Below are 12,932 nucleotides of genomic sequence, written 5' to 3' on the forward strand. Positions count from 1 at the left end.
AAAGCCTAAATAAAGACAAGAAAATGAATTACTGCATCAAAAGTAATCAACAATCGGCTCACAATATTTATTTATGGACCCGAGTCAAACTAAATGTAATGCCTCAACTTATACATTCCAAGTGCTTTTCAGGGTGGGGGGTCCCCAATTAAAATATGATTATTTTGGGGTTGTCATCCCCAATTCAAATATGACTATTTTGGGGGGCCCCTAGTTCAAATATAATTATTTGGGGGGGGGGGGTCTCGGCCTGAAAAGGTTGAGCACCACTGGCATAGTAAATAGTGATAGTAGATTTGTTATACGATTACTATACAGAATTTTGAGGCGATGACATTGTCCAAATGTATGATACTGCAGTAGCCTGTTAGTTTAGCCTTTTAAGAGGTAATGATTGAAAGTGCAAAGTAAAATGTATTATTGGCAAAAACTAGTTGTTCCTCCGGGCTATGAGATATCTACTCGTCCAGTGGTTCTCAACCTTTGGGTCAGGACCCCCTGGGGGTCCCCACATGATTCTTTTTTGTGAGGGTGGGGGGTCTCCAGTTCAAATTATTAAAAATGATGACTATTTTGGGGGGGTCACGGCCTGAAAAGGTTGAGAACCACTGCTCTACTCTTACACCGACTTGCTTGAACACATTCTTCAATGGTCCCCCTGCGCCATCTACTGGTGAATTGTTATAGTTACATCTTGGCTGCACAACTGCAGCATGGTCAGTTACTTTCTTTGTCCACTTAGTTTGATTTCCACATTTTCGATAGCAGCCATTTTTCTTCTTAGTGATAAGTGCCCATAATTCTGTGTTTATTAGTTTATAAATTCAGTCAAATACTGGCAGTACATGGAATGTTCAGTGAATGAATCATTAGTATAGCTTTTGATGACAACTTATTTTAAATGAGGCAACTTCACACAAAAATTAAGATGTAAATCCCTTTAATAAAACTCAATGAAACGCAGTGTAACAAAGGAAAATAATCCAACAAAAAAGCAAGTAGATAACATTTACAACCACAAAAGAAAAAAAAACCTGTACAACTCTAAATGCCTGGAGTCACTTCTATTCTTCCAAAGATTTTTTTTGTATTTCTTTTAATTTTTTTTAATTAACCATTTTTGTAATGATTTGGGGAAAGAAAAACTTGGAGTGAGGGATAAGGGAGGTACGTATCATTGTTTTTACATATTAGTTCTTCCTCTCAAATAAGTGTAATCTTCGTACACAGATATATGCATCGTAAACGTGGCTGTTTTCTTTTCTTTTTTTTTAACCCACTGTTGTCGTCTACAGTGGTGGAGGAGGGGGGGGTGGGTGGATGAGGAGAGTCGATTGGTGGGCAAGTCGAGGGCCAGCGGTTTTCCCTGTTATTTGTATAAGATGTCATAATGGCCGGGTCTGTAGAGGAGGAAAACGCGTGGTTCGCTGCCCTCGGGGAAAACGTGGTGATTGACCGTTCCCCCCTCGCCCCTGTCCATGTACTCCACCAGGATGGAGACGTTGAGGGCCTGGGCCAAGGCGATGATGTGAATGTGGTCGCTCTCTTTAGACATTGGCTCTACCTCCTGGTGGGGGGGTGGGGCGGGGGTAGGAAAGATGGGGAAGAGAAAGGGCACTTAGTTTGTTTTATGATGGGTGTGCATGAAAAGGGCTTAAATCACATGAACCCTATATACCGGTGGTTCTCTAACTTTGTCCTGTCAAGGACCCCCAAAATGTTATGTATTTAGCCGCAGACCCCCCATCAAAACATATTTAGTTTCAGGGACCCCCAGAAGCAAAGATTTGAGTTACAAATATTCGCTTTAAAAATATATATATTCAAAGATTTGCACACATTTTCACGATTTTTCAAAAAATAGCAGATCTACAAGCTCATAGCGCGGCACTCGGTGCCGCGCTATGAGCTTGTATATCTGATATTTTTGAATAGCCAAAGTATACAATAATGATTATAGCTCAAATCTAAAATGACACAGATGAGTTCCCGGATTGAATGGATTAAAAAGGGCTTGATGAAGACCCGCTTGGGTTGAAACGTTGCCAAGCCAATACATTTTTCTACTGGGAGCTAAGACGCTGTGTGCGGACTTCCCTTCCTTCTCCACAGTGTACGTATTTGTTGTTCAGCACCTGTACATTTTTGTTGGGATGTGCATGTTTCCCTTTGGACTCTTATTTGAAAAGGGCTCAACCACATGACACTCTATATACTTCCGTTTACCGGAATCCCTACGGGTCCAATACACCGAATGAATACAAGGACGCTCGCCCCAAAACACGCTCAAATCCTCGGAACGATCGCCACCAGGTATTTCTAAACGTAACCTCAGTAAAACTATGCCTAAGCCTAACCTTATTCCTAAACCTAACCTCAGTAAAACTGTGCCTAAACCTAACCTTATTCCTAATCTTAACCTCAGTAAAACTATGCCTGAACCTAACCGTATTCCTAAACCTAACCTCAGTAAAACAATGCCTGAACCTATCCGTATTCCTAAACCTAACCTCAGTAAAACTATGCCTAAGCCTAACCTTATTCCTAAACTTAACCTCAGTAAAACTATGCCTAAGCCTAACCTTATTCCTAAACCTAACCTCAGTAAAAAATGATGCCTGAACCTAACCGTATTCCTAAACCTAACCTCAGTAAAACTATGCCTGAACCTAACCTTATTCCTAAACGTAACCTCAGTAAAACTATGCCTAAACCTAACCTTAACTTAAGTAAAACAAATGGGGCGAGTGGTCCACGAAAAAATGGTGTGTTATGAGGCGAGCCTTCCGGTTACCCACCGAATCTCTTCGCTGGAAATAGCCAAAGTTAATGACAAATCGCAATGCGTTTAATGTTCGCCTATTTATGACATGCCCAGAATAGGGATGGTAGGGTTCACATGGTTGAAGGGAAATGCCACCTCAAAGCAACATTCAAATAATTTACCAGATCAAGGCAATGAAGGCATAACTGATTGGTCTTCTAATGTGGCTGCCTGGCCAAAGCCATTTCTGCACGGGAATATCAGTCAGCACAGCAGTAGAAGTACAGTGTGCGTCATTACTACGCCCTTACTGAGTCTGGGTATCAATACAGATACCTAGACTTCAATACGGGTTCCTGAACAATACTTGTTTTCCCCCCCCAATACCAGTTTTGATTAAATGCATTGTGAAAAGGAGAACCCACCTGCTGGCAGAACTCCTTGACGGAGCGCCCTCCCTCTATGAAGTGCTGGAAGAAGGCGTGTTCTCGCTGAAGGTAGCCCGACGTGAGCAGTCGCAGGTACACGACCAAATAGTCCGACACGTTCTGATCGTTGAAGGAGCCAAGAATCTCCTGGAGACTCGGCTGTTTCTCACACAGCTCTATCAGGTCCATAAACTGTCAGGGTGAAAGGAAACAAGAGCACTGAGCATCGGCATTAAGTTGTGTTATAATAATCAATGGGTGGTAAAGCTGTAAAGCATGCTACCACTGCCAATTGCTTTGAAAAGATTCACACAGCCAGTGGCGGAGCGTCCGGGGAGGCCAGGGAGGCGGCCGCCTCCCGGCCCGCGACCCTGGAGGGCCCGGGCCGTCAGATAAGAAATCGGTAAAATCAGGCAAAAATAAGAATTAAACAACATAACCCTAACCTAACCCTAAAACCGAAATAAAGTGACAAAAAGACCCCCAAAAAGTGACCGAATCCGCCCAAAACCCGCACATTTTTCACAGGGTTTCCACGCATGTACGTGCGCGTGCGTGCATGCGCAGGGGGGGCCTGATCACTGTGCTGTGCCTCCCGGCCCGGCTTTGAGTTGTTCCGCCACTGCACACAGCTTAACATTACCATAATACAAGCAGAAGATGATACTAGTCACAGTTGGCAGAGTAAACTAACAAGTATCCAACAGTGAAAAAATATATATCTAGTGAACTATTATACAGTCAAATAAACTAAACTAAAAATAAAACGTGGATGTTGGCGCTCGGCTGGTGCAGGGGAAAAGTAGTCTAAAATGAACACAATCGGCCATGTACGTGGGAGGGAAGCCGGGCGGGAAGTGGGATATTTGTCACTGCATGTACTCCTACGGGCTGTTGGGGGGGGGGGGGGGATGCTAAACGGGAGGAGTAGGACGGAGGCGCTACATCCTCCTTTCCTCATCGGCAGGTGAGCCAATAGGATACAACAGCGGAGGGAGGAATTAATAGGCATAACGACTAAATTAGCCACTCATAACGGAGAAGAGATGCCGCCCAGCGCTGTATGTTGTGAGTCACTTGCTGAGGGGGGGGGGGGGGGGGGGGGTGCTTGCTCTGTGTGTGTGCTTGTGCATGCATGTAGCCTCTGTGTGTCTAAGGTAGAGACGTCAGAAGAGTCATAGGGTTGTAGTGCGACAACTGAGTATTAATTCAAAGATTCAGATAACAATATTCAGATTCAGAATCAACATGTAGCCTATTGCAAAAAAAAATAGATGACAATACTCAACTTGACTGTGCGAGTAGATACAATGTAACAACGTATAATACCCTCCAATACCCTCCAGGGTTCATTCAACGTTCATTCTCTTTTGTCATAACATTTCTACAGAGGCACACTGTATATCATTTTATTTTTATTCTTCCGTTTGCACAGAAGCACAAAAAGAAAACAGTATTACAGGGTCCTACTCGATGCCTCAGTCTCATTGAAGAGATAGATTGAATAGGGGCAGATAGTCAGGGGACCATATTTTTAATGACCAGGATACTGCATAAAGCCCCATGCATTTTCAAAGCGACTTTTCCCATTTGATGTTAGTTGTAAAATGTACTGTTATGGTGTCGTTTTTTTAATCAATAAAATGTATCACATATATACAAACATTATTGCCAGTACTTCTTACATTTTGGTGGGTGCTCCAAACGTTTTGAGTTGGGAGCACCAGTGCTAGCAAGAAAAAAGTGTGTTTCAAACCCTGCTATGATAGGGACAGTAACCATTTAAAATTCATCCTGTGGTCATTTAAACCACAGGATGTGTGTCCCTCTTCTGGACTGATTGCACTGAAACGGTGGCCACGACAACATGTCTTGGTACAGAGGCAGTGAACTCACAGTGTTGTGGAAGTCTTCAATGGTAAACTCAGTGAAGCCCTCATTAACCAGGTCCAGTTTGCTTTTAGCTGCCACTGCTTTGAACCTGAGGAGACAATGCAACTATCCATCAATAGATCTTAACGGCATCTTTATTCTGCCAACTAGTTGCTGTATTGGTTGAATTTGAGCCAGATATTAAAAGTGGTTCTACCTTATTTTATGTTGTGCCAACGAGTTAAGACACAAAATGTAAATAAATGCAGATTACTGGCCAAGTCTGGTACGAGACATAAGTGGCTAGGGTTGGGGACAAGTCTGAAATAACAAACATAAGATTGTGGACTTATAAGGCTTGAGAAGAGAACATCCTCTGGTGGAACTCTCAAAACATTCACCTTTGAAGTTCTTTGCTGTCTTCCAGCAGGGACTCGAGATGTGAGAAGCCAAAGGCTCTGTAGAAGCAGTTCCCATCTGGCCGCGTCTTCCGAATGTAGGAATATTTTTTGTGTAGGTCCTGATTAAAAGCAACAAACAAGCAGATGATTCTAAAATGATTCAACCATATAAGACCTTTGCAGTAAATAAACATTATAAACATTTAACGCATAACTTGGAAAAAGAGAAAAAAGAATAGTTCACAGTTCGCGTGTATCGGGTGCACGGCTCTGGCAGAAATAGTATCTTAGAAAAGATCACCAGCACTCACTTGGTCCTTTTAGGATTTCTTGTTTATTTAGTCAAATGCCCCAGCACAGCAGATCACACACGACGGATGATTTGGCCCGCAGGCCTTCCTCAGCGTCAAACATTTAAAGGACCACGATTTTTTTTGCCCATTCACTATGGCTCATGGTTTACTTGACATACTGCAGAGTGCCGACCATATTCCAAAGAATATTGTGGTTTGTTTGATTTTCAAGGAAGCCACTGGATTCGTATGCTGTAGGTGATGTAAGGTTAGTTTTTGTCATCATTGTATCAACCCTGGTGTGTTTGAGCAATCCAGTCGGACCAGCTCAGCACATGTGACTTGTACGATGCATGGTTCAAATGTATGCTGGACGTAGAACAAATTGACAGCCCCTTTGCAAAGTGATTAGTTCATTGACTAAAAGGACGCTGCTTACACATGCATTCGTACTAGCTGTCTTACATCTCAATCCCAGGTAGATTATTTCTGACAGAGCATCAAACCAAAATGGCAAAAATACACTGACTCCCGTGCGTGGGAGGCTATTCGAAACCCGTCTAGCAATGCACCGAGCTCAGCAGAGCACACACCCTCCCAGTCATCTGAGGATAACTATGAAATCGAGCACCAGCAGCTGGCAAAAGAACGAGACCACCACCACAGAGAAGAGAGATGTCCGCATCTATCCATCGAATATCTCTTGGACGCATAACCGAGAGATGCCCATCTAAAGCGCAGCAACAACAGAATAAAAATGCTCATGTACACGCCAGTGGTCAGCTACAAGACCACAAAGCGTTGCATTTGTGCCGCGTTGGTATTGTAGATCGGTTCGTGTTCGGTGCGCAACACCGTTGTACGACAAGTTTGACTTGAAGCGGCTTGCTCAGAGCTCACGCTGATGCAATCTCACGAGACCAGATGCTGTGTAAGGTTTCAGGTGCCCTAAGTCTCACGAGAACTCACAAGGCAGAATAACTTTTTAAGGTCAAACCTTCTTTTATTTCTAATATTCGAAGGAATATTCCAATATAGAATATTAGTTGACAGCCGTAGCGCTGGAGCAGGTGACATAATGAAAGAAACATGGTGGTACTGTCTGGTACCAATACAAAAGAAAACTGGTCTGAACTTGTAGATCTGCTACTTTCGCATTAAAATGGCGATAACAAAGAAACACAGGGTTGGACGGCTCCGATCAGGGCTTACGCAGCCCGAGTCGGTGCGTCACTTCCCGGCCTGCCTACGGCCGACAAACCTTCGCCGCGGAGGCACACGGGGGATATTGCCTCCTCCCCATGCCCATCAGAGGAAGCTCTGCCCCGGGTAGTGGAGCCGGGGGAGGCCCCTGGTCCATGCCCGGGCATAGGTAGGAACCACTTTGCGCATGTCAAAAAGTTATATTCCGAATGACTGCTTTGGGTCGCGTAAACGAGGAATACTTTTATTCAGATTCCATGTTAACAGTTGGGTAGGAATCTCTGTTCGGAATTAGTTCATTCTGAATTAATAAATATTGTCCACGTAAACGCAGTCAGTGTGAAAGCATTCGGTGTGGTTAGACTGACCTTGATCTTGAGCTGGTAAATGGTATCATCCTGAGCGTACTCTGACTGCAGCACTGACAGTTCGTGTCTAGCAGACACTAAAGGATTACTGGTGGCAATCTGGACACAGGCACACACAAAAAGCATGTATGGAGATTATTAGTGGTATAAAAGCCGGACATCTTCGTCTGTAAACAATTCCATTTGGCATCGATAAATAAGACAGCTCTCACCTCTTGCTGAATTCTGTCCTGCTGAGCAATAATGGCCTCATCATATGCAAGGCAGTTAACTCCTGCTGGCAGAGAGAAATGGGAACAGTAAATTAACCCATTCAGACCTGAAGCCGATTCTACAAATGTCTTCTAAATCCCAACAGGTTTCTGAAAAACGTGTGTTTCTATATCAGTGGTCGTAAAACTTTTTCATGTCAAGGACCCCCAAAATGATATGTATTTGGCCGCCGACCCCCATCTCAAAATATTTTGTTCCAGGGACCCCCATAAGCAAAGATTTGAATTGAAAATGTTCGCTTTAAAACAATATATTCAAAGATTTGCACACATTTTCAAAATGTTTCAAAAATATCCTAAAGAAATCTTACAATGACAGAGATGCGACACGAAGAAGAAGAAGACTGAAAGGCCACTTTCACGGCTAATCTGCAATACTGTATTTTAAACATTCACGGCTGCATGACAAAGCTCAGCTAAAGCCGACTGGTAACGTGAGACATTACCTTATTGATTATCTGAGACAACAATCAATATTAGAGCTCACATTACAAAGTGTTACATACCCTTTTCATCAAAACCTCCATTTTGTAGAAGACAGTGAATATCAGTAACTAATGTTGAGGGTTCAATGGAATAAGACGAACTGTCTGCTGTTTAATGCAAGTTAATAACCTGCATGACATATATAGTATACACATGCCTATGTATGTAGGGGTGTGTGTGTGTGTGTGTGTGTGTGTGTGTGTGTGTGTGTGTGTGTGTGTGTGTTCAACAGGGGGTCCGGGACCCCTAGGGGGTCCTCAGAGTTACTCCAGGGGGTCCGGAAAATCTTTGTGATAGGATGTTTTTAGAACTAGAATACTAGAACCCTAGTATCTCTATTCTGAGGAACATTAGCCGAAAATAGCAGATCTACAAGCCGACAACGCCTCACGCATGTGAGCTTGTAGATCGGCTATTTTCGGCAAAGAGTTTTGTAGTGGGGAAAAGGAGCAAATCAAGTACCAAGTATTGAAGGTTTAAGTGGTTACATGTCTGAAATGAACAAAAAAAACATCAATGTACATAACACTGATGATTGTCAGTGAAGCTATCTATGAAATCTGAAAAAAGTTGAATCTGCAACACAAAATTTTATGAAATGTTGTGGGGGTCCCTGCTTCGTCTCTCTCTCAGCTAGGGGGTCCTTGGGCTGAAAAACGTTGAAGACCCCTGGCCTAGTTATATGTTTGTTTTGACAGTGTTTTGATTTTTTTTAAAAGTTGTTTTTGACAAAAGTTACTTGTCTGCTATATTAAAACAAGTTAACCCTTGTTGCATTGTCTTTGTTCTTACTACACAAGTTAAATGTGTGCCTTGTTGTTATTGTCTAAGGTTTCTATATGATTTAAAGGTCTGTGGAGCGTAAGCTCTGCAGTGAAAAGGAAAACAAAAACATTGAGTAGAGTAATAATGCGTTTTGACGTCCATATAAACCTTCTGGGGAACCAGACGTTAACGTGTCTTTGGGGCAATTCTGTTAAACATCCCCAAAGAGCACGAAAAACACCTTCATGTCGTTTAATCAGGGACGTTTTATCCTCCTTTGTGTAGCCAGTAGCTCCGTTAGCATGTTAGCCTGCTAGCCTAGCAGCTAGCTCTGGCCCCAGTGTTGCCAGATCGTGTGAGAGATATTAAGCAGCCAGGTCTGCGAGAACAAGCCCAAAAGAAGCAACCACTGGGCCATCACGAGCACTTTAATCCTATATACTGTAGGCCTCTATATACTGTACAAGTTCACAGCGTTGTGAGCTAGTAGCTCTGCTATTTTCAAAAAATCTTGAAATAAAATGTGGAATATTTGGAAGATCTTTGGTTTTTCAATGTAGATAATTTGTTTGTTTACTTTGATTGATCCCCTTAGTTTCCCCCTTGCCCCCCCCCCCCTACTTCTTCCCTTTCTTTTATCTTTTTTTTCTATGGAAACAACAATGCGATGGGAACTATCCACGAAAACAAATTTCACCCACTTTTTTACTTCTGTATTAGCTGTAGTATACAACCCTCGTAGACGTATTTACGATTCTGACGCTAAACGTCAGAATCGTAAATACGTCTACGAGGGTTGTATACTACAGCTACTTCTGTGTAAACCTGATGATGTGACAATAAAGCTGTTTCTTCTGATTATGAAACATTCTAACAACAGATATCTGGTACAGGGCTCCCTGGTACAGCACATTTCCAGATGGGGGGGTAAGTACCAATACAGCAATATAGAAATACTCTGTTACAAGTAAAAGTCCAGAATTCAAAATGTGCTTGAGTAAAAGTACAAAAAGTATTGGCATCAAAATGTACTTCAAGTACCAAAAGTAAAAGTACTCAATATGCAAAACGTCCCATTTCAAGTTTTCAAATGTATAAACATCTTTTGAAAACAGCAGATCTCAGATAGTGGAGTAAAAGTACAACATTTGCCTCTGAGATGTAGTGGAGCAGAAGTTAAAGTACTGAACATTGGAAACACTCAAGTAAAGCTAAACACCTCAAAATTGTACTTAAGTACAGGACTTGAGCAAATGTACTTTCCACCACTGAGAAACAAGCCCCCCCCCCCCCCCCCCCCACAAAAAAAATTACAAGCTACTTCACAGAATAAAAAGCAACCCCCAAAGTCTCTTATAACAAGCAGACATGGCAACCACTGCCTCTGATCACTGCATGTTTATCACCGGGTTTCTCTTTTAGATTAAAGGGACGCAGAGACAGTTACCATGGCGACCAGCCACGGTAACCGTCACCATGGGGCTTTGATCGCAGAGAAACACACAATAACACAACCTGTACGGTGTGTTGTTTAGACGTCGGTGTTGTGTTGTTGTTTATAACTCACCCTCCAGCTCCACCTGATGTGATGCTTCCTGCTGCTCCTCCGCCATCTTAGCTGTTGGATGAACAATAGTCTCGCGAGACTAGGTGAACAACTATTCTGTTTCCGGTCCGTCTACTGCTGCTTCTTCTTCTTCATCTTCTCGGATTTCTGGGCACATACCGTTGGCGCGTTGCTGCTGCCCCCGCTGTTGGGTCTTGGGTACTGCCTGCCCAGCAGTGGTGTAAAGTAACTAAACATACTCAAGTCCTGTACTTAAGGACAATTTTGAGGTACTTTTACTTCTACTCCACTACACCCCAGAGGCAAATATCGTACTTTTACTCCACTACAATTATTTGAAAACTTTAGTTACTAGTTACTTTGTAGATTTTGATTATTATTACAACATTTGGCCATTTAAAAATAGCCGATCTAAAGCTCACAATGCATCGCGATGCGACGCATTGTGAGCTTGTTGATCTGCTATTTTCAAAAGATTTTTATACATTTGAAAACGTGTGAAATGGGACATTCTGCATAATGAGTACTTTCTACTTTTGGTACCTTAAGTACATTTTGATACCAATACATTTTGAATTCCGGACTTTTACTTGTAACAGAGTATACATTGCAGTATTGATACTTTGACTTAAGGAAAAACATGTAGTACTTTTTCCACCACTGCTGCAGTGCCCACTCATCAGGGTAACCAGAAGACTCACTCCAAAACACGCTCGCTCGACCCCCTTTTTTTAGTTTAGGAATAAGGTTAGGTTTAGGCATAGTTTTACTGAGGTTACGTTTAGGAATAAGGTTAGGTTTAGGCATAGTTTACTGAGGTTATGTTTAGGAATAAGGTTAGGTTTAGGCATAGTTTTACTAAGGTTACGTTTAGGAATAAGGTTAGGTTTAGGCATAGTTTTACTGAGGTTACGTTTAGGAATAAGGTTAGGTTTAGGCATAGTTTTACTGAGGTTACGTTTAGGAATAAGGTTAGGTTTAGGCATAGTTTTACTAAGGTTACGTTTAGGAATAAGGTTAGGTTTAGGCATAGTTTTACTGAGGTTACGTTTAGGAATAAGGTTAAGTTTAGGCATAGTTTTACTGAGGTTACGTTTAGCAATACCAGGTCGCCACCGTTCCCTATGAATTGAGTTCAAAGGACCCCAATGGAAACAAGCCATAGGCTTTCTTGGGTTTTAAATCCTGTTAGCTGACCTTGTATTGAACTGTAGCCTACTTTCCTGTGCTTTTTTTTTGCAAACTGCTAATAAAGTATTCAATCAATCAATCAATCCGAGGTCACCGGATTTGCCCCGGGGCGAATGTGTTTTGGGGCGAGCGTTTTGGTATTCCTGATCAGATAGTGACCTTTTGACCTGGCATAAGGGAAGACAAAATCCATCACAGCTTTGCACTGTGATTGTACTGGTTTCTGCATAGTTCAGGATGCTGCTTAGACAGCGTCTAGCACTTCAGAGAACATCACATTTCTGTTAGCTGAAATGTTAATTAACAGTACCTTCCTTCCCACTGTACATCCCCATGTTTCCAAAAGCAGCCCTCACAGTGTCCAAGCCTCACGTTTCCTCCTCCATTATAGAAGTAATTACATCAAGCAGAAGGCTTCTGCTTGACATAATACATTCTATAATTCAGGGTAAATTCACAGACATAGGCTACTAATCCCACTTGCGCGAGCGTGCACACACACACACACACACACACACAGTATTATAATGGTACTGTTTCAAAGCACCATACCAGTAAGGTACGAGGCCTTCATGGCCAGAAATGTAATGATATCTAATATGTATCTCTATCCGCAACAAATTATGTCTTTTGCAGTCACTCTTTGGCCTTGGATTTTATTTTACAGTGTTGCCGTTAAAAAAGACATATAACAATAGACGGCTCTTAATACTAGACGGCACAAACATTTATTTTCTTGTTAAGGAAAACTACTTTCACTGATGTGTGAAAATAGAGCATATTAATACCCTCAAAGTTCATTTAAACAAATAAAAACCCACACATACCCACGTACCTCCAAAGAATGCTGCATTTGTACTGTAAAACAAGGCCACTAAGAGCACAGTGGAACGTAACAGCTTTCATTGTAGTATCACTATACCTTACTTTATTATTTTGTATTATCTTGTATTCTATACTGTATGCTGGACATTGTTAGCGCAGTATGGCAGTGGCAGAGTCTGCCACAGCAACATTTCACTGCACATACAGTACATGTATGAGCATGTGACGAGTAACACCTCTTGATCTTGAATCTGGTAGGTTGTACAGAGGTGCCATCCAGTCTATGCACCTTCCAGTAGTGTACACTAGGGGGCACTGTCTACAAGTCCATAAGCCTACGAGCTATATAAATGCACCGTTTAACTACATTCATCTGATTCAGCTCACTAGTTTGGTGATACATGGGAAATTGCTATAGCCTTTTAGTGAACCTTGACTGTGGGATGAAACAACATTCTTGCAATTTAATCTCTAAATGAGACGGTATTAAGGCATAT

The 12,932-nt window shown here is 42.1% G+C and overlaps 1 protein-coding gene across 2 annotated transcripts; it reads right to left on the reverse strand.

The window, feature by feature from the left end:
* Positions 1-923: 923 nt before the first annotated feature.
* otub1b (OTU deubiquitinase, ubiquitin aldehyde binding 1b) lies at positions 924-10,511 on the reverse strand. Of its 2 annotated transcripts, none has more exons than XM_084042782.1 (7): positions 10,420-10,511; positions 7,542-7,603; positions 7,330-7,428; positions 5,466-5,584; positions 5,089-5,173; positions 3,190-3,384; positions 924-1,567 (listed from the first exon to the last, which is right to left on the reverse strand). In XM_084042782.1, exons 1-7 carry the CDS (start codon positions 10,463-10,465, stop codon positions 1,370-1,372), a joined length of 804 nt encoding a protein of 267 aa, XP_083898908.1. In that variant the 5' UTR covers positions 10,466-10,511; the 3' UTR covers positions 924-1,369. The 2 variants fall into 2 exon arrangements, with proteins under 2 accessions (XP_083898908.1, XP_083898907.1); XM_084042781.1 differs by having other exon boundaries at positions 7,542-7,606; positions 10,420-10,477.
* Between the last annotated feature and the right edge of the window lie 2,421 nt (positions 10,512-12,932).

Source organism: Gymnoscopelus microlampas, assembly GCF_963454915.1.
Source record: "Gymnoscopelus microlampas genome assembly, chromosome: 19".
In the NCBI taxonomy this organism is placed as follows: domain Eukaryota; kingdom Metazoa; phylum Chordata; class Actinopteri; order Myctophiformes; family Myctophidae; genus Gymnoscopelus; species Gymnoscopelus microlampas.

Excerpts from the sequence above, each read along its gene's own strand:
- otub1b (XM_084042781.1), bottom strand. The coding sequence starts at position 10,465 with ATGGCGGAGGAGCAGCAGGAAGCATCACATCAGGTGGAGCTGGAGG. Across the intron at positions 7,429-7,541 it reads AGGACAGAATTCAGCAAGAG|ATTGCCACCAGTAATCCTTT; the intron begins GTGAGAGCTGTC and ends GCCTGTGTCCAG. Across the intron at positions 3,385-5,088 it reads TTGAAGACTTCCACAACACT|TTTATGGACCTGATAGAGCT; the intron begins GTGAGTTCACTG and ends TCACCCTGACAG.